Source organism: Vollenhovia emeryi, unplaced genomic scaffold, assembly GCF_000949405.1.
Source record: "Vollenhovia emeryi isolate VEMERY1.0 unplaced genomic scaffold, V.emery_V1.0 DF939133.1, whole genome shotgun sequence".
Classification (NCBI taxonomy): domain Eukaryota; kingdom Metazoa; phylum Arthropoda; class Insecta; order Hymenoptera; family Formicidae; genus Vollenhovia; species Vollenhovia emeryi.
Window position 1 is genome coordinate 1,708,302 of NW_011967233.1, and position 21,273 is coordinate 1,729,574.

At 33.3% G+C, this 21,273-nt stretch overlaps 6 protein-coding genes and 1 long non-coding RNA gene across 12 annotated transcripts; 5 read left to right on the forward strand and 2 right to left on the reverse strand.

The window, feature by feature from the left end:
• Positions 1-3,857: 3,857 nt before the first annotated feature.
• Positions 3,858-5,335, forward strand: LOC105567978. Its single transcript, XM_012023284.1, has 5 exons — positions 3,858-4,102; positions 4,175-4,236; positions 4,296-4,489; positions 4,832-5,093; positions 5,182-5,335. The coding sequence occupies exons 1-5, from the start codon at positions 3,959-3,961 to the stop codon at positions 5,333-5,335; spliced, it is 816 nt and encodes a 271-aa protein (XP_011878674.1). The 5' UTR covers positions 3,858-3,958.
• Positions 5,336-5,401: 66 nt separating this feature from the next.
• On the forward strand, positions 5,402-6,305 carry LOC105567979 (putative odorant receptor 85d). The gene is made up of 5 exons (XM_012023285.1): positions 5,402-5,408; positions 5,480-5,604; positions 5,685-5,821; positions 5,915-6,047; positions 6,114-6,305. Exons 1-5 carry the CDS (start codon positions 5,402-5,404, stop codon positions 6,162-6,164), a joined length of 453 nt encoding a protein of 150 aa, XP_011878675.1. The 3' UTR covers positions 6,165-6,305.
• A 1,953-nt stretch (positions 6,306-8,258) lies between these two features.
• Positions 8,259-12,133, forward strand: LOC105567913 (odorant receptor 9a-like). Of its 3 annotated transcripts, none has more exons than XM_012023178.1 (9): positions 8,259-8,633; positions 8,702-8,821; positions 8,902-9,019; positions 9,523-9,784; positions 9,879-9,992; positions 10,247-10,337; positions 10,428-10,564; positions 11,787-11,919; positions 11,990-12,133. In XM_012023178.1, the coding sequence occupies exons 1-9, from the start codon at positions 8,490-8,492 to the stop codon at positions 12,038-12,040; spliced, it is 1,170 nt and encodes a 389-aa protein (XP_011878568.1). In that variant the 5' UTR covers positions 8,259-8,489; the 3' UTR covers positions 12,041-12,133. The 3 variants fall into 3 exon arrangements, with proteins under 3 accessions (XP_011878568.1, XP_011878569.1, XP_011878570.1); XM_012023179.1 differs by having other exon boundaries at positions 10,322-10,337; XM_012023180.1 differs by having other exon boundaries at positions 8,702-8,763.
• Position 12,134: 1 nt separating this feature from the next.
• LOC105567914 lies at positions 12,135-13,543 on the reverse strand. Its single transcript, XM_012023182.1, has 2 exons — positions 13,369-13,543; positions 12,135-13,135 (listed from the first exon to the last, which is right to left on the reverse strand). The coding sequence occupies exons 1-2, from the start codon at positions 13,454-13,456 to the stop codon at positions 12,864-12,866; spliced, it is 360 nt and encodes a 119-aa protein (XP_011878572.1). The 5' UTR covers positions 13,457-13,543; the 3' UTR covers positions 12,135-12,863.
• A 47-nt stretch (positions 13,544-13,590) lies between these two features.
• LOC105567980 lies at positions 13,591-14,316 on the forward strand. The gene is made up of 3 exons (XM_012023286.1): positions 13,591-13,687; positions 13,787-14,048; positions 14,190-14,316. Exons 1-3 carry the CDS (start codon positions 13,591-13,593, stop codon positions 14,314-14,316), a joined length of 486 nt encoding a protein of 161 aa, XP_011878676.1.
• A 3,114-nt stretch (positions 14,317-17,430) lies between these two features.
• Positions 17,431-20,643, forward strand: LOC105567920 (odorant receptor 4-like). 4 transcript variants are annotated; one of them, XM_012023190.1, is made up of 9 exons: positions 17,431-17,682; positions 17,948-18,067; positions 18,137-18,254; positions 18,528-18,792; positions 18,868-18,990; positions 19,097-19,187; positions 20,019-20,155; positions 20,280-20,412; positions 20,506-20,643. In XM_012023190.1, the coding sequence occupies exons 1-9, from the start codon at positions 17,527-17,529 to the stop codon at positions 20,554-20,556; spliced, it is 1,194 nt and encodes a 397-aa protein (XP_011878580.1). In that variant the 5' UTR covers positions 17,431-17,526; the 3' UTR covers positions 20,557-20,643. The 4 variants fall into 4 exon arrangements, with proteins under 4 accessions (XP_011878580.1, XP_011878578.1, XP_011878579.1 ...); XM_012023188.1 differs by having other exon boundaries at positions 20,280-20,643; XM_012023189.1 differs by having other exon boundaries at positions 18,143-18,254; positions 20,280-20,643.
• Positions 20,494-21,207, reverse strand: LOC105567919. The gene is made up of 3 exons (XR_001009405.1): positions 21,134-21,207; positions 20,947-21,005; positions 20,494-20,575 (listed from the first exon to the last, which is right to left on the reverse strand). It is a non-coding gene; the product is annotated as an uncharacterized LOC105567919 (long non-coding RNA).
• Between the last annotated feature and the right edge of the window lie 66 nt (positions 21,208-21,273).

Genomic DNA, 21,273 nt, shown 5'->3' on the forward strand with positions numbered 1-21,273 from the left:
ATCGAGTGGATTAGTCTAGTGACAATAAGCAGAGATAGAAAATCTATGTATTATATCTATAATATTTTCTAGTGAACTTTATAATATGATTTGTTTGATTTATATGAACCTCTCTATTCTAAGCTGCAACTGTATACATTGTACCATGTTCTTAATATTTCTATCCCCTTTTTAGATACGGCATTACATCGATACATTTCGGTTTATCATGTACTCGTATAGCTAATTTTGTTAAACGGCAACTGAAAGTATATACAGGTATATGTATACGTAGAAGAAATACTTTTGTTTAATAATGCTTTTCCAAATCCACAAAGAACTCGGTTGGATGCGGCATTTGCTTTGATCTTGTTACGTTTAAAGCCAGTATGGTATCGAGTAATGGTATAGCGAGTGGCACCGTCACAAAACTTGCTGCACCCGTGCTTGTAAAACCTGGTAAAAAGGAATGGTCTCTCTTTGTATAATTATTCAGGGGAGCAAACGTTCGGTTTACTTATTGTTAGGCGTACTTAAGTAGAGCAGTATGAATATCCGACGGTTCTCGGACATATTATCCAATTATCACGGTGCTTCGTCAATAAACGCCAATCGTAACGCACATGCTCAATCAGCATCCTAAACTGCAGATATTCCAAGTTTTCTTAGACAGAAAAGTAATTTTCTGCATAGTGGCACACTTTACACGCTTACTTTTTTAGTTTGCAAATGGAAACCAGTTATTTTAACGAGACATATACATACATATATGCACCAATAAAAGTTGATAGAACATCATAAAAATTATTTAAACTTCTCATACATTTAAACAAGAATGCAATCTATTAATAAATTACAATTAATGTATCGTGTTGTTTTTGTTTTTCGTTTAATGTAGGATGCGTGACTTGAATTAACTGTATAGAATAATTCAAGTGACGTAAAAATCGCCAACAATTTCATAAAACTTAGAGTGGCGCGCAAAAGTTTTCGATCAGTAATGATTTTTGCGACCCTTTGCACAAGTAAAAAGTAAAGTTTACGCTTTCATAGGTGGCAATTTAACATCCGTGGTAATATGATATAAACATTTTATTTCACAAACATTATATTATTATCTATAAACTGAAAACAGCGTTGGTTTTTGACTGTAAAGTGTTGCACGCCACTGCGAATCATAGAAATTCTTATTAATCCTCTTGCGACTTTCTAGAACATCGCTAATAATTTGCGAGTTATCTGCGGTAGAATGGTACAGTAAGTATATCAAGCATTGCACAATAGAAAAGTGTGGATTTGTTAGACGACAACTGTGTCGGCTACAGGCCGACAGACGATAGCAACAGCACGTTAAATCGAAAATATTGGGTATCATAAACATCCATTGGCTGGTTTGTGCTTGTTGAAGCGGAATTCTTGAATAACCCGAAGCGAAGTTCCCCGTTTAACTGCATGATTCATACGATATTCTCTTGGCGTGTCAGTACTAAAGAAATATACGTTATAATATGCCGATTTAAATGAAATCAGTAAGAGGAGATGTTCCGCAGCTGGACGATATGCGAGAAGTCTTACAATTTTAATTTCGCTTGTGTCGATATCGTCGATATTGTGGTATAAAGTTATACGGTGGTAATGCTTACGTTTTGCGCAGCACATCCGCTTTTGTAAAACAGACGAGATATAGTTATGTACGACGGTTATATAACATAGCGCTGCAGTTTGTTGTCATATGTCAATGATGTATATTTTTTAACTACGAAATGGAAAAAGTTATTGTTTAGAAAGTGATAAATAGTTATAATTGATTTTCGGTAGATCTATTAATATGGTGATGGATGTTTGATTTGAAAGAGGCATGTCTACGTGACACAGAACAATATCAAGAAGTAATTACGATGATGTAAGTACAAATCCTCTCCAAAGCTATCAATTTGAACTTTAGACCGACAGAAAATTAATAATAAAGTTATACTAAGTGATTATTTCATTATTTTATTTATCAGAAAAATAAGACAATTGTAGTGATTTGTTTAAGATGTTTTTAATTAAGAGGTAATCGTAATGAAAAATTTGTTAATTTCTTGACTAACAATAATCATAGTAAAAATTGTTTATTATGTAACTAAAGAATAATCAGATTGAATATTCTTCTGATTGTGAGTTACTTAGATAATCATAAACTGTCTTTAACTTGCCTGTACATAGCAGCTGATCCAAACAACCATGTGCCACCTATGTGCCGTTCAGTTGATTACAGTTGGAAATCCGTTTCTTATGGTAAGAGGCCAGAACATCCATTGAAATTCATCTTGTATATGTATATACATATATGTATAACATGTATATATGTATACACATTCGTGTCTCAATCCAATCACTACAAAGATCAACAACTGATTACAATGCTTGGAGAAGTACAAATTGTGTGTCTCTTGATTTATAGAGGAATTACAACATTTATTTACAAAAAATTGCTTTTAAATATTTCACTTACTTATAATTATTTTACATATAAACATTTTTAACTTTGTTTACCTCTTGCTTCGTACCAAGTGTAATTCATGGCAGGTTCGTTTGATATTATTAATTGTTCAAGATGTAAACATGATATTATCATGATTTTACATATATTTTTTACATGTACCAATTGTTCAATCTAAAATTATTTTAAGTTAACAGTATTAATAGTCATTTGTAAAATATAATTGGAATTATACAATTTTATTTTTTAAACAACCATTCTTTATATGGAATATCTTGAAATGAGAAGATTATAAACTTGGGTTCTGCAATTTTTCATAAAAATAAGAAAATACACATTTGTAAATGCTATTTTAGAAAATTATTATTAAATATACTTATTTTATTTAAATTTATAATTTATATATTATAGATATGCGTCTGTCTTTAAAAAATTTACGATTATTACATGGATCAAATGTTACACAATTCAGAAGATCATGTAAGAAATACTACCTTATCTATTCTTATCTATGTATATTACACAAAATTTTTAACAATTAAGAATAACATTTCAGAATCTGACAATTTTAGACACTTTAATTCTGAAACATCTTTCAATACAAGTCGTTAACAAAATTTCGTTGAATAATATTCAACAAATCAAATATCAATTTGTTGTAAGTCTAAATTGTTATCCTACCTTTTTAAAAAGATTGATAAATTTATAATATTGAAATATTATACAAAATGTTTTATAACAAAACACTTGACTTATCATGTAATTTCAATAAACTGAATAAGTTTTTAATTCTTTTTCCATATATTCATGTGTACTTTATTTTTAAACGGCAAAGATATCGTAATATGTTTTAGTTTATCCAAAATACTTGAAATTTTTTCTAACATCAGCTTTAGGTTTGTGTTGATATTTCGTGAAAATTAATTGTTTGTATGCCACTTGTTACATTTTTTGAAAAGCTACTTTTGTACGGTAATAATTTACTCGTTTTCATAAGAAAAGCGTAAAGAGAAACGAAGAGAGGCATAAGAAAAAAAGCATATCTCTTAAGCAAATAACGTCTGTAGTGATAGAACTACACACGTTTAATGAATTAGTATCTATTATGGTATAAATAAAAATGCTAACTTAGATAAGAATAGATAAGCTGGTCTCACCGTCAATGAAAAAACCTGCAAATTTCGAACTATTTTTATCTTATAAGTTTAGAAGCTATAGGTGATTTATAAGAAGAAGGCTATACAATGTCAATTGCAGTTATATCTCATGATTACAGAATGTAGCGCGACTAAGAAACGTGACTGTTTACTCATAAATGTATCATGCTTTATTACGCGAAATTGTAGAATATTATCTTAACGTTTTACGCGATGATTTTCCTTTTGAAACTATCTCTAAGAGAATACACGATAAGGTCTGTGATTATTCTGGCGTGAATATTCGACAAGATATTCGATCGTTTCGGACAGTATTCCTCAGTCTCGCTAACATAAAATGTCTTTTTACGACAATCACTACTATCACATCAATAAAATAACTCTGTCCATTGTCGGCCAATGGCCGTTTCAATCGCGACTGAAGAGTAACATGATGTTCACCATTACAGTGTTGTTCGTTTTCACATTAGCGGCCTTACAGGTGTTTAGAAATATACACGACAGCAATACAGTAGAACGTGTGAATTGATGATGTATTCCTGATTTTCTGCAGCTTTGGGGTTTGGTAGCTGGGATAATGGATTTGAACATCGTTATGGAAAATGTTCCGGCATTGCTAATAAATAATTTTGTCGTCATAAAGTTAATAAATTGTTTGTGTAATAAATATAAAGTTTGTACATTTCATTCTGTGCGAAACGAATCAAATCGTTTTATAAATATAAACCGAACGATTTCTTCGAGGTGCAGATGAAAGAATTGCTGGAGCACGTCGAAAAGACTTGGAAAATTATGCACTTGAGGCCTGAGAGTAAAATATTAAGGCTTTACGCCGAAGAAAGCAGGACCTCTACAGTACGCTATTTGAGTAAGTTGTCATCACTTTATATTAATTAAGAATTTGTATACCGCTTAATACCACAAGTCTAGCAATTACGAAAGACTGATATTAGTTCTCGACATCACTTCGAATCCATTTTTATAAAATTAGGTTTTACAAACTTTTAAAATAAACATTTGTCTCTTTCTTTCACCTTTCGAAGTTTCATGAAGTGTGATTCAAATGAATTGAAATATTTAGTGTTTCTTGTTTTGAGATTTTTGCGCTTCACATTCTCATTAGGCTTTTATGTAAAAGAATTTTTTATTAATCAATTAAATTATCGTCACTGTTGAAGAAATATAAAGGAACAAAAATTAAAATTTCCAGTTGCTCTTTATTCAGTATGGATCTTATATTGTGTAACACCGATTGCCATTAACCGAATCTATTTACTCTTACCAACGAACAAAACTTATTCGGCCAGGTTTCTGTATCGCATTGAACATGTTCTCGACATCGAAAAATATTACAACCTGTTGATGCTTCACGGCTTTATCGGCATATTTTACACAGTCTCTGTACCGATAGCTGTCGATTGCTTGTTCGTTCTTTGCACTCAGCATGTCTGCGCATTGTTCAAGTGTATAAAGTAAATCACTCGCGCAAACAAAGCGGCAGTATCAAAAGAATCTCTTTTGGACTAATATTTTTAAGGAAATTATGCTTTTACAAAATAGATACAACATAGAACTTATACGAGGTTCGGATTTTGTGTTGCTCAACCCAAATATCGCGGACGACGAAGCATACCATGACCTCATCAATTGCATCAAATTGTACAAATATGCTTTAAAGTTAGTGCTGCTCTTAGATACGTTTTGCATAGTTTGAAAATAATTATGAAGATTTATAAAAGATACTCATTGTCAGATAACATTGCTTTTCAACATAATATTTATGGCAAGTTAATATAGCTTTATGTTCAATTTTATATTTATAAAAGAGCTTTATATTAAATTTTATATATTGACAAAGCTAACGTATCTGCGTTTTATTATTTTGTGCAAAGATTATCTGATCTGCTCTCATCTGCATTTGCAACAGCTTTCTTTTTTACGCTAGGAAACGTAGTTATATCTTTAAGCTTTGAAGCGGCTAAGGTAAACATTTAATTAAGTCTGGCATCTCCTAATAATTGCCTTTTTATCTGACAAATATCTAATAAACTTTATTATTTAAGTTGATAATAATCAACAATAACGTTGATGAAATCATCAGAATTCTCGCTGGTAATTTAGCGCAATTGCTGCATATATATTATTTGAGTTCAACGTCCCAAAGATTGCTTGATCATAGTAGCGAACTTCAAGAAGTGTTGTAAGCATCTGTTTACAAATGACCTTCAAATTACTTTTACGCGGAAAAATGTGTAAGATATATAAAAAATTTATATGTTAAATTCGTTGTCAGTTACAGCTGCGATTGGTATAAGATTTCAATAAGATCCAGACAACTTTTGAAATTCACATTAATGCGTACTACTAAACCGTGCCAAATAGATGCTGGTAAAGTATTCGTAATGTCAATGGAGAACTTTAGCTCGGTATGTGCATAATAATATCTCCCTGATGATTTAGAATATAGTAACTCTTGTATTTTATATTTTTAGATTTTGAAAGTAACCGTATCATATTTCACAATGATTACATCAATACAATGAGATCGTAATTACGAATGGGGAATTCTTGAACACCGTTATTGCTCTTAGCCTAATTGTTTAATGTAATAAATTCATTTCTAATCCATCAATAAACCACAATTCTTAGAAACTTTAATTTATTGTTTATGTTAATTTTTTAAATCTTAATGTAACAAATAATAAATGCAAATATAATGAAAAAATAATGCAATCAGAAGTTTATATTAATGTTTACGAAATACGAATATAATGAAAAAACTTAAATATTTTTAAGCCGAGTTACGGAAGTTTTTCGTTTACGTCCTAGTATTGCAAGTGGCGTTACTTGAATTTGTTTTTTTATTTTTATTAACAGCCAGCTGCTCGCGATAGTTGACACTTGAGCACATGTTATTCCGTTTTGATGCAGATTCATATCATATCATATCATCGGTTGATATATCGGATCGTTCATCATGTAGCGAGTAACATGAATGGATAAAGTATATCTTACCATATAAGTTAGGAAAGTATAAACCTAAATCAATGACATAAAAAGAAAGATTATTATTAACGATTGTAAATATACATATAATCATTAAAAGATAAAGATTATAAATTCGTATAATATTATTATTCTAAATTTTTCACAATACCTTAGAAGTGTAAGGAGTTCAATGACGTTCCTCTATTAAAACTAAAATACTTCCAAGATGGTTTATTATACACATAACGTTCAGATTTTGTTAAAATATTAGTTGCAAATCTATTGTTGCGCGCGCCGCGCTAGCTCGCTGCCGTCTTTCTATCTCGCGCACTCGTCGCACTCGCGCCGCGGGGAAATAAAGGAACACTTTCTCTAGCTAAGGAGACTGAAAAGCGCAAGAAAAGCTTTGTTGCACGACTGATACTGAAAAGGTGTCCGTCAAGCCCATACCGCACTGCGTATTGCGAATTGGATTGAGATTGCGGATCACATTTCAGCGAATTAGACGAGACAGCCTCGTATCCGATTGGTTGAATTGCGATCCGCGATCCGCAATACGTAGTGTGACACGGGCTTTAGACTCGTTTGCCAGAAGACAGTCTGATAAATCAATCGTTCCGTTTCAAGGGACACTTCCGCAGCTTTTTCTCGCCGCGGCAGTCTGACTGGACAGTGCTGCAGCAGGAGCTCACTCTCACTCTCTCCTATGCAGACTCCAGGGTCCAGAGCGGTACCTTGTCCTCCCCAAGCGGCTGCTGCGGGTTAACCGGGCCCGTTCTTCAATCGGACCCAATCTGCTCTTCCGTGGAGGGCTCATCCACATCCTTCCGAAGGGGGGTTAGCCAGACTCTCCCCTTAGATCCTGGTCTTCGGGATGGTCGCAATCCGTCGGGCACAACACGACGAAGAAAAATAGTATTACATAAACCTGTAATTTTACATCCTGACCATTTTGTTTGTGTGATTTGAATTTTCTTGCTGTTTTCTTATATGTATTTTCATAGAATAACGTGTATTCGAAGAAATTTTACAAATAAATTTGAAAATACGAATTACAACGGCGTATATAATTAATAACTATTTGACAATGTCAATGATATGAAAACCGTATTAGAAAATTTACCGCGTCACGACGGTATATTTGAGTACTTAATATAATAAAAGTAATTTTGCGACGAAGTAAAATGTGTAATATCTCTGGCAAAGTATTGACTCTAATAATTTTATATAGCGAATAATGAGAAGAATCAAGGCTGTATGTTTAAGGAAAGTAGAAAAATATTCCGTTGAGAAAAATGCAGTTACATTTTATAAGTGGATTATTCGAAAAAAAATATATATGATAAAAATAATATATTAAAACAGTGAAGGATTAACTTTTTTCTCGATTTAGTAAAAATAGTTATAACCCAGAGTGCAGTTACTGGAAACACTACATGCAATTAATTAATTAATATTACACGTAAAACTGCTTAACACTTCATAGGATCAATTCTTTCAACGATCAGTTAGCATTCAGTAAGTAATCAAATCGTTTCAACGTTTATCGTGAAGCTGTTTCGTACTACTACTCTTTATCTTATAGTTTTGCTTGGTTTATAACGCGAAAGATATAGAATATCAGTCGCGGTTACATTTCATCAGTTACAAAGGGCTGCGCTAAGAAAAATACAACTCATTGCTTATAAATACGTAATGCTTTGTTACGCGGAAACGTGGAATATTATCTTAGTGTCGTTTTTTCCACGTTACGGAGTTTCTTTTTAGAGACAGTCTCCAAGGGAATACGGAATAAGCCTTGCGATTAAGCGTGAATATTCGACGAGAAATGTGATTGTAAAATCTCGTGAAGTATTCCTTTGCTACCGTGCTATAACAAAATGTCTTTTTACGACAATCACTACTATTATTTCAACAAAACTTCTCTATGCATTATCGGCCAATGGCCGTTTCAATCGCGACTGAGGAATAACGCGATGGCAGCCGTTACGGTGTTTTTCATTTCCAGCTTGACGGCCCTTGAGGTGGTTAAAGATACGCACTGCGGCAAACGTTAGAGTCGAACTGATGTTTTGTTCCTGATTTTCTGCAGCTCTGGGGCTTACTAGCCGGGATTACGGATTTGAGCATCATCATGGAGAACACTTCGCCATTGTTAGTGTGTGTTTTCATCATTGTGAAATTAGTCAACTGTTTCATGAATAATTATAAAGTTCGTACGTTATAGCTTTCTTTTATACAAGACGTTAATAGTTTTATAATTGTAAACCGCACGGTTTCTTCGAGTTGCAGATGAAAGAACTTCTGGAGAATATTGAAGAGACGTGGAACGTAATGCACGTAGGACCAGAGAATAAAATATTACGGCAATATGCGGAGGAAAACAAAATCTTGTCAAAACGATACGCAAGTGAGCTGCCTTTATTTTATAAGAATTAAGCACTTTTGTCATACTGACTTATTGTTAGTACTAAAAATTTAGTAATGCATAAAAAATTATTATTTCATACCAGTATGACCTTTTTGGGGAAAAAAGTGTAAATTTAATTGTATAATTTTGCAGATATAATTATACATGATATTTTTGTTTTAAAAAAAATTGCGTTTTTTTTGTTTTTATATAAGAATTCTTTTTTCATATCATTATGAACCCATTCTTAGTCAAGTATTTTTTTAATGCCTAACAACCTTCCACGGCGTTTCCGTAGAGAGAAAACAAAACGAACGAATATTTTTAGCCAAACTTGCCTTGTCCTTCTCTATTCTTCTTTTTCTTTTTATTCGAATTAGATATTATAAAGGACCGCAAACAGAAATGCTCGGTACTTTTATTTAAGAAATTTTTATTGGACCTTTATTTTTAACATCATGATTTATGAAGCCATGTCAAGAGAAAGAAGTTACGTATTGCAGTTGGCCTTTACATGATGTGGCTCTTCTATACTACGCCACCGATCATTATTACCGGGATATATACGTTTTTACCGACGAACGAAACGTACTCGGCCAGGTTTCTATATCGTATGGAACACGTTCTCGACATGGACAAATATTACAACCTATTGATGCTACATGGGTTTATCGGCGTATTTTACATAGTGTCTGTGCCGATAGCTGTCGATAGTCTGTTCACACTCTGTGTTCAGCACGTTGGCGCGTTGTTCACATGTGTAAAGTAAGTGTTTATTATTGTACGAAGCTGTCGCTATGAAAGGGTTTTGAAATACTATTGTATTTGGAGCGAAAATTATATTTTTTTCATTAAACAGATACAACTTAGAGCAAGTACGAGGGTCGAAGGTAGTGCTCGATCCGGATATCGCAGACGATGAAGCATACCATAGCATAATCAGCTGCATCAAATTGTACAAACGTATCTTAAAGTTAGTGTCAGCCGCTTTTAAATACGCCTTGCACGGTTTAAACACAAGAATTATGTAAAATATAAAATACTCATGAAAATAACATTAAGATGTAACTTTCTTGCGTAATGTTTAACTTAATTGGAAACTTTATATTTAATTGTCTGTTACTAAAATAACTTATTTATGCGTCTCAAACTTTATATTGCTTAATTAATTACATCAGATTTGTGTTTAAATAGATTAATATATTTGTTTTATTATTTTACATGGAGATTTTCCGATCTGCTCGCATCAGCCTTCGCAACATCTTTTTTATTTCTGCTGGGAAATGTTGTTGTTTGTTTAAGCTTTGGCTCAGCAGAGGTAAATATTCGAGACAGATCTGAAGTCTTCAGATAACGATTACGTTTTCATCTAAAAGAAAATGCCTAATAAAATTGGGTGTCATTCTAGTTGGTAATGGTGGACATTCAATTTGACGAAATCGTTAGAATTATTGCTTCTAATGTAGCGCAGTTGGGACATATATATTATTTGAGTTTAACTTCTCAACGATTAATCGATTACAGCGACGAGATTCATAACATAGTGTACGTATTTTTTCTTAGATATATAAAAATACTTTTAGTTACTTATTTCCTATGTTTAAGGGGTCATTCTCATTCAATGGCCTAAAAGACTTGACTGCTTTTTGAAAATGTATTGTGAAGAAACTATACAACCGATTGAAATGAAACCTTTTTTCTTTTAATAGGTTTTGTCTTTCAATTTTCATAGTTAAAATGACATCTCTCCTCTTTATGAGCTCTCTTGGTCCACCGAATTTAATACGTTGAAGATAATATAAAAATCGCGAAAAGTTCCCGACGGTCCTGTGATTAAGATATTTTAATAATTCTTTTTCTACCAGTATTCTACATTGGTAATCGCAACTGCTGAACCTATATTTAAATTGAAATATTCAAATTTAGCAAAATAGCGGAAGTTTTAATTTTCAGAATTTTTTCCGAGCACTTTATAAAAAAGGTTAAATAATTGGTAAATATAAACAAATTGTGGTTTACGAACTGTAAAAAAAGTGTTAGTAATAATTGTGCAATGCTACAAGTCAATCGGTCAAGCTGTTTTTACGGGATTGATTTCCTATGTATATAATCTAAATGTTTTCTTACCAGTCGTTAATCCGTTATTCCAGGATCATAAGGTAGACCTTTTACTTCTTCGTACGTATTACACAATAGATGTACTGACACAATAAATTAGAAATTGATCCTTTGAAATGAGCATAATGCACTTGACTGTCATTCTTTCTGCATGATTTTTATGCTCAACGTTTCGGAAAACGTTTATTATCTCAAAATAATTTTTCTTTCCAGAACTGTTTAGGGATTAATTTTATATTCATAAAATGCAATGCAAAAATCAATTTGTTTTATCTTTCCAATGAGAATGGCATCTTGAATCAGGTTTGCGCTAATTAAAAAAAAAGTTAAATTAGGAAGAAATATGTCGAAGATCAAAAACCTTTTGCGATTATGTATTTCGTAATTTATCTGTCTTATATGCGTATTTAACGATTGGAATGACTAAGGGCCAGTTTCACAAACGTCGTTTAACTGCTAACCCATGGTTAATTGATCCTCCATCTCTTCTCGGATAACAAAATAGAGAAAGATAGGAAGTCGACTGAACTCTGGTTAACAGTTAACCGATGTTTGTGAAACTGGACCTTAGTAGTCAATGTCGCAATTGATAATGACGAGTACGAAGGCGCGGACTACAAGGAAATTTATGTGTCAAATTTATTATCAGTTACAGCTGCAACTGGCACTCAATTTCATTAAGATCAAGAAGTCTATTGATATTCACATTAATGCGTACTACTAAACCGTGCCAAGTAAAAGCTGGAAACATGTTCGTGATGTCGCTGGAGAGCTTTAGTGCGGTATGTACAAGCGTGACATTACTTCGATGATAGGCTGCATCGAGAGAAAACTTTGTGATATTATTTTCAGATTTTAAAAATGACTATGTCTTATTTTACAATGCTCACGTCAATGCAGTAACAATCAAGTATAATGGATAAGTAAAATCGCGTGTTAAATAAATAAGCTAACAATAGTTATAGGTATTGTATAATAAATTGATATCTTATTTATTTAACGTGTATCAAATATAATAATTAAAACATTTTTCTAGCACCAATCGAATGTAATAAATGTTTAAAGAACGTTTTGTTATATGAGTTACTACTTCTTTATATAAAATGATTTATGTGTAATAAAATTATGTATAATAACTTTTATGTATGGCACTTGGAAGTGTTGGTTGGTAATAAGCAATAAATATATGTATGTTCATCTCACAACATCATTACGTAGTGAGAACTGTTAATAATTTCTTCAAACTCATTTAGTAAACCGGATATACTATATAATGTTGATCTACTTAAAAGTAATTAAGGAAACTACTTAGAAACTGCAAAACGACGGAGATTTTACAATCTATTAATTATTGAGAAATAAAATATTCTCTAGCCTTTTAAACGATAATATAAAATTACATACTTGAATTGTTTGTATCGTGTTAATCTTTTAGCTGAAAGACATACTGTGTAGAGAAAGGCATACAAACTGTTGTTAATGCAAGAAAGATTTGCGGATGTGGATCTTACAATTCCTTTTACCAGAAAGTTTTGAACCGAAATAAAATAGAGATATAAGTGGATTAATTTTCTTCTTTGTGCCCCATAGTGGCGTAGCTCGTGCATACGTTCCATGAAATCGATCGCGCGTCTTTTAACATACCGTCATCAGCCATGCAAATTTCTGTCTACCGTTATACCCGGATATTCACCAAGGGAATACGGGACAAACGAAAGATTTACGTTCAAGCTGATCCCTGCCGTGAAAAGTTTACTGCCTGCTGCAGACGCATTCTAGTTTTCGGTAGAGAGTCGAGATGGACGTGCAGCATTACAAAATCTACCAGCTCTTTATGTCGTGGATCGGTCAATGGCCGGAACAGTCTGCCTTCAAGAGATTCTTCTTCACCTTTCATCTCACCTTTGTCGTTTTCAGCCAATTTTGTTTGCTGGTTTGCGCGTTGACGAATCGTTGACTGATAATTAATTCCCATGATCATTATTTTAATTACAGTGCCTACAGAACAATATAAGACATTATTTTTTATTTTTTATTAATTGTCACTATAAACCGATATAAAGATCTTCTTACGTATTAAGTATTATATTAATTGACGAATTATAATAAATAAAATTATTCGAAATTGTTTCTATAATTATAATTCTGGAAACCAAACGTTATTTCCATCTCTCTTTTTTGGTAATGCCTTCTGTTTTTCAATAATATTTTACTTTTTAGCAAACACAAACCATTTCTTGTTTTGTGCCAGATACTCAGCTTGGTGGCAGCGTGGCAGGATTGGAATCTCGTCATCGAATGCTCATCCCCTATCATCATTCACTTATTGTGTATCATAAAATATCTAAATTGTCTCTTCAATAACCGCAAGGTACGTGAATCGAAATCTTCATACACGTATTGCTGAAATGCATCACATAAATCTGAACTAGTTTAAGAGCCTTTTTACGAAAATGAAGAGCAGCTGGGGATTAGCGACCTTCGATGCGCAAATACAAATTTTAACAGCCTACACTAACGAGGGCAAAACATTAGCTAAGGTATACGCAGGTGAGATATCTTGAAAGGCATTGATATCTCCTTTGCGTCTAAATTTTCAAGCGCGTTCCTAAGGTAAACGATTAAGAGAATTATTCCGAATTTTTATAGTTATAATGTACAGTTCCACATTCATGTATATGACTTTGCCCGTCATGCCGTCCATCGTGGCGTCCTTCACGAGCGCGAATCAAACGCAAATTCACGGTTTGCTATATAACGTGGAGGCTATCCTCGACACGGAGAAATATTATTACTTCATCTTACTGCATTCCTATTACACCACCTTCTTTCTGATGACTATCCCGATAGCAGCGGACTCCATGCTGATAGCTTACGTGCAACACGCTTGCGGTCTTTTCCAAGCGATAGGGTACGCTTTCGCGAAGACGTCGCGAGACAATTCAATAGCAGCAGCTAGCTCGAAATTCTGAATGCTAATATTAATTGTTACTCGAATTTCACGTTAGTATCTATTTAAGAAATGTTCTAACGTCTTGATGATTTTTCTTAGATATCAGCTGGAAAATGTGAAACGGAATGGTGACCTCGATATTAATATTTGCCCACTGCACGAAGACGACGAGCATTATCACAAGATTAGCGACAGCGCTGCGAAGCACAAAGAAGTTTTACAGTAGGTGTCACAGTTAAAAATATTTCGAGTAGATCGATTTTAATATCGAAATTGCCACACAATATGAAATTCGAAATACTAAAAATACTAAATTGCTGCAGATTTAATTTCGAGCAAAAGCTCTGCTCGAAATATTTTATTGAAAAGATAATAAAATTTTACTAAAATATATTTGAAAATCTCTCTCAATTGATCCCACTTGATTATCATTTTGATATTTCGACAATTTTCCAATACAATATAACATAGTTTTCAGTTAAATTTAGTAAATGTTATATTTAATATTTCATAATTTTTTAATTACTTTTCAACAGTATACTCCAGCTTTCCTTATAACAGTATTACATTGAATTTTATGTGAAAAATTATGATTTAATTTGGTACATTCAGTAATTTTTCAATTGTTATTTCACTTTTTTACACACATCGATCTTATAGTACTTTCAAAATTTCCATCAGGAAGTGGAGAAAGGTTTGATGCGAAACAAATAAATTGCGATGAGTATTTTTTGCCATCAGGTTTGTCGAATTATTGGCGTCTTCATACAGTATCTCCTTTCTTCTACTAACAGTACTGAATGTGACAGTTATGACGTTCAGCGGAGTACAGGTTTGTGCGTAAATTATTGTGAATTACAATGCATACCTATCGAATTGCTGCGTATTAAGATGCCTGTTCATTGAGAATTTTTAAGTATCGTTTCAAGATTACAGAAAAGTTTACCGATTTTATTATTTTACTTATTATAAGATTTTATTGTAAGAAATATATTGCACTAAACGTCGATTCAAAGAGCCGGTGGTTTATTTAAAAAGTAGATTGAACTTTTCCGTCATTTTGTATTTTATCTTAATTATTTTAAAAGGATTGCATTTACCAGAACGACTTATTAGTTTCATTTGTCTCTCAATCAGACAGTGAACAACCGTCATCAGCCTGCGGAAGCGATCAGATTCCTAATGACGGGCTTATGTCTGGCAATGCACTTTCTCTTCCTGAGCCTGCCGGGACAGAAGTTGATAGATCACAGCTCTAACATGCATAAATCCATGTAAGCGTGTAGCTACACATTTTTTAACGTACTCGCGGTATATTTTCTCAAACAAAATCGATACATTGTCTTTGAGAAATATTGAAAACTGTAAAGTGTAGCAACAGATATGTGGAAAAAAAGTGATATATTAACAGCTTTAACCCACTTGAAAATAATCTTGTTAAATTATAGTAAAATCTTATTTATATTCGCCACAATATATGAAAAAAAACAAGTACGTATCCGAACTAAAACTGCACGAAATAACAGTTTTCAATAAAATTTGTTACTATTTGAATAAAAATTCAGCCAAATATTCAATAATTTGGTTACGGGAGAATATATTACGAGTTTGTTATCAAAGAACTCTCATATTTAAGGGCGGTATTCATAGTCAAATTTTAAGATCGCCTTAAGATCATCTTTGGATACTTCGTAGCCAATAAAATGTTCCACACAGTATCTTTAGATAAGTTCAAGTCTCAATTATAATCTGACTATGAATACAGGCTTATTAAGATATATTTCGCGCAACAGATAACAGAGATAAATACAAGGTGTAGTAACAAATAAATATTCTTTCTCGCAGTTACGCTACGAAGTGGTATGCTATTTCCCTGAGAGCAAGAAGATTGTTGAATGTAATGCTGATGCGTTGCAAAATACCATGTCAGATGACGGCCGGGAAAATGAGCGTTATGTCCTTACGATGTTTTAGCGGGGTGAGGAAAAGAATTGATATTCTCAAGAATTTTACAATTTCTTGCTAAGACATTGCATAAGAAAAAAGTCTGAATTATACGCATTAATGAAGAAAATTGAAAATGTGCTAATACAGGCTGGATCTTTTGTGCCTATTAATACTTTCCGCGTCAATTCATGTACATTTTTCTGACATTAGGATTTTTAGCTTTGTACTGACCCTCTTTTTACTTACTTGGATTGTTATTATAACGATAAAAAATCTCTCCTACTAATTGTAAATTAATGCAGTTTGTTCGAAACATAATGCATAAAATTAATATAAGGTGAACATATAATAATTAATTGTAGTACACAATCGTTTGTGCAATCCGTATCATCCGCGTGTAAATAAATTGTTCTTGTACAGGTCGTGCAAGCATCTATGTCTTATTTCACTGTACTAACTTCTGTGCAATAATCACTATTCCGATGTTGACGACATGGCTATCATATCTGACTACGAGGCTTCTATGTGCTATCATATACTTCAACACTGATAACTTGCTTACCACAGATAATGTTAATTCGTAATTAGCTTTGTAAAATACCGCAGATCAATAACGATGATCAACGATAATTGTCGCGTTTAAACTTATGAGAGAAGCTTGCCATTTGTTTTGTATGCGTTATTGCACATAGCATAAAAGTGACGATGCATCTACGCTAATTACTTTTCAATTTTCTTACTTAAACAAAATTTGTATCACACTTCTTCAACAAAAATAATCTTTCTAAAAAGTGTTAATCTGCATAGCTATGTATTTCAATTAGTCAATAGATGTAAGCTAATAAAATCCAAGCTTCTGAATTACATAAAGAAGCCTGCGACAATTTCGACGTATATCGTTTTGTGATATTTTCAGTTTAGTTTTTCTCTAATTAACGATTTTTATCAATTATTGTGTAAAATAATAATTTTATATTAATCAAGACATAATTTGTTCCTGAAATGTGAATTCATGAATAGATACGTTTTACGTTAGTTTTGTTAACAATTTGTTGTATATTTATAAACTAATTTCATCGTTTGATAAAAGCTGAGTCAACAAATTAGTTTCAAGCTTTGTAAGGATCCGTCACCAATTTCTACGAACGAAAATGTAATCCGAAGAAACACTTGACGGGCACGATATTACCAGAAGGCGCCCTTAAACTCGGCAATATTCCGATAATGACAAAGTTCTCAGTGTAAGGTATAAGCGCCGACTATAACACGCACCGGCATAAAATCAATCGTAAAAGAACACAGATCTTTCGAGGATAAGTGTGTGATCGTCCAAGCCTTTCATCATTCTAATGGGATAAGCCAGTCATGTAAATACTCGCAATTTCTCATGACTCACTGTGCTGCGACTCTCTGAGAGAATTTTTTATTAGACTGAAAATTGTAAGAGGCGACATCGATGCAGTTCAGTAGTCGAAACTGAGTGTTGAAGATGGATACATCGAGCGATATCTTTCAGTCTCGATTATATAGACTCAATCGTACGCTACTTTCGTTGCTGGGGCAATGGCCCTTCCAAAAGGACAGGTACAGGCGGGTTATTATTGTAACGACGTCGTTTATCGGTTTAACGCAGGCCCTTACACAGGTATGTTTTCTACATTTGAATTGTATATTGTGATTCTTATAAATCATCTAACGACCTATCTGTGTATTCCCGAGAGAGTTTCTTCTTCTGGTTTAATAATACCAAAAAATGGAAACTTTGGTAACAGCAAAAATGTAAAAATACGTAAATACTAGAAATTCAAAGTTAACAATATTTGAAGTTGGTATAAACCTTGCCGAACTTTTACATTTTGCGAAACGTATTTCTCAATCTCATCATCTTGCCGGAAAACATTTGATTCAAGGTACTCGCCTTAGTGACGTTACGCGGCGATTTTGATGCACTCATCGAATGTGCACCACCACTCATAGTAGATGGTGTGTGCATTATTAAGCTGACGACCCTGATATGTAATGTAGAGAAGGTATGCAGAAAATTTGCGGTATTAAGTGCGAAAACACATTTGTAAAAAAATGTGAATTTCAAGCTGTAGCTCAAGATGCTTCTTGTACACATACAAAGGGACTGGCGATCGTGGACCATCAAAAGCGAATTCGAAATTTTGTCCAGATTTGCGGAGAGCGGAAGAAGCATTACCATTGGTTATGCCAGTAAGAAATTATATACTCACTATTGCATTATACATTGAAATCGATAAAGCGATTATACAAACATGTTTAGCTAATAGTTTGTATTAATAACAATTGATTCCATGCTTGCGTGATGTAACGAGCCGATTAAGATGCTTATTGAAAATTAATTTGTATAACTTATTTGACGAAAAACATTATTGGCGGATCGAATTTTTATATAATCAACTTGATTATGTAAAAGCGCTCAACAGTTGCACGAATATACCTTTTTAAAGTACCGCCCGAATCTAGGTGGCATGTACGCATTTGGTAGCCTCTTTCCGTTGCTCGCTATAATCCCGAAAATAATTGGCAAAAACGTCACTTCCGACTATGCGACGCGGCCAGTGGGATTTCCATATCATGTGGAATATTACATAGACCTCGAAAAGTACTACTATCCCGTGTTGATTCATAATTACTTAACTACTGCAATTCGTCTTACCACCATAGTCGCATTCGATACCTACGTGGCTATTCTAGTGCAACATTGTTGCGCGCTGTTTTCTGTCGTCAGGTATGTATTTAATGATTTGGTTAATGACCTCGGAGAGGAAAACATTTTGAGAGATTTAGATGTTTCCTCTCGTAGATATCGGCTAGAGTATATACGAAAATCCATCGAGCAAGATAAGGAGCTCACTTTACTCCAGGAAGACGACAAGTTTTATAAAAATTTCGTATACTGTATACAAAAACACAAAGATGCCTTACGGTTAGTGCGTATCTTTGTATAATTGCAAGAGCTATAGGAACGTTTTATTTATGTGTTTCGAGAACAAAAGATGATAGGAAATGATTATCTGCTTTTCTTATTTAAGATTCGCAAGGTGCTTAGACATGGTCTACACGAAAGCGTTTTTCATAGAAGTTGGTTTTGTTATTTTGGCTATGAGTCTATCGGCTCTCCAGGTTTGCATTTGAAAAATATGTATTTTCGAAAAATACGTTTTATAAAAAAGTTGTAGGTTTTAAGTGACGTATTATATAGCGATATTGGTATGACTTTGGAAAACATTGTCAAGATCACATAAAGATCGTCTTAAAATTTTTAAGAAACCCCTAATTTTTATTACATCTTCATCTTCTTCATTAATTAATGTGTCTTTGAAACATTTTTATTTGCTCAATATTTTCTGAGATATACAAGGAAAACTTCGTAACTTTTTCACTATTTAACTTACGATATCTTGATAACTATTTGTCGGAGGAAAAAAAAGGCAGGACTTTTTAACATGACTTGTTAGTTTCAAGAGTATGCCGTTACAATAGTGCGTCAACTAGATAATTTTGAAAGCTCAAGAAGAAAATTCTAATCTCTGTCTGCAAAGAAACATAACAGAAGTGTAAATCCGATCGTGCATTTCCACACGATACACCTTGAGTAACGGTAATGTAGGTGGTAACTGTCGAGTCTCATAACTCAGAAAATACCTAATGAAAAAGTAAAAAAAAACTTTATAGCGTTTTGTAAAGTTCTTAAGATAAGCTACGTGAAGATGCAATAAAAAGTGGGGATTTCGAGAGTCTTCAACATCAACACTTAAGCTCCAACTAATATCTTTTTCCTACTCATTGTCAGAACCAAACAACTTTTATCTAAGACATTTTGCTATAATGCATACTTTTAGAGATAACAGGATGAGGCACGTAAAGTGTTACAAGTTGATCTCCGACACACACACGCGCGCGTGCGCAAACGATAAATTGCAATATTAAAATTCATTCCTTTGGAACATTTAGGCAACCAGTGGTACTTTGAATCCACACCTCGCAGTACGGCACGCCGCGTATATTATCGCTCAATTACTGCACTTATACATAGCGTGCTGGTTGGGGCAACAAATGATCGATCACAGCAATCGCGTGTACACATCGACGTAAGTCAAAGCATACTATTTCCTAATCAATGCAATGCGAATCGTGCAAATGTCCTGTATAAAATTACGTATCTTTAACACTTTATATTTGAGACCGAAGTAATAGTAAAGTTTTTGATATAAGTTACCGAGGAGAATGGTATGAATCGCCACCAAAATCCAGGAAGCTCTTGAATATGATAATGATGAGGAGCATTTCACCTTGTACATTGACAGTTGGAAAGATCATGGTTCTTTCTCTTCCGAGTTTCAGCGCAGTAAGACCTGTCATAATTTTCTTTATACAATCATTTAGTATACGTTATGTAATCGTTTCCCTACTTTTGGCTAAATTTTACTTTCTCTTCTAGGTCGTACGTGCATCTGCTTCATACTTCACAGTCTTACAATCTGTACGGTAATATTTTAGAAATTTTTCTCCTGAAAAATGTATAATTATTATCAATATAAAAATAATGTATTATACCTAAATAGCAGAGGATTGTCTATATTTGTGAGAAAATAATCAAATATACGAATATCAATATTCGTGCTTACACGTTTATCTTTTTCATAAAACATCTTTCATGTCTAATAAAAAAAAATAAGAAGAATCTTTAATAAAAGAAACAAGTAGAATCTTTAATATGTGTGCATAATAATACAACGATAATATGTCACAGTGGACCTTTGTTAAGTTTATACCTCGCAAGACTATCGTTTTCTAATATAACCGATTTCAAAGCAGCTATACCTTCTCGCGACAGTCTGGTCTTAGATCTAGACTCTATTTGTGAATAAACTTTTCATACCTCTTTTGTCTGCGTCGAATCTACGAAGAGTATACTTTCAGTGTTACTGTCCTCCTTCTCTGTAATTACGCAATTTCCATAAGATAATCTTGCGACTTTACAATGTGCGGTTTTGGTTTTTGCGGCACAAACGCGTTAGCGATAAACATTTTGGATTTTGCGACAATCAAACATTAAATAGAATTACCAAGTGGAGACCCGCACGATCTATATCCTATGATGAATTTCGCTTTTGTAATAGTAGCAGCAAGAGACTTATCTGTCTCTTAAGACAGAATGGATGATATTGATCAATTTTTCCGAGACTCGCATTATAACATCGTTCGG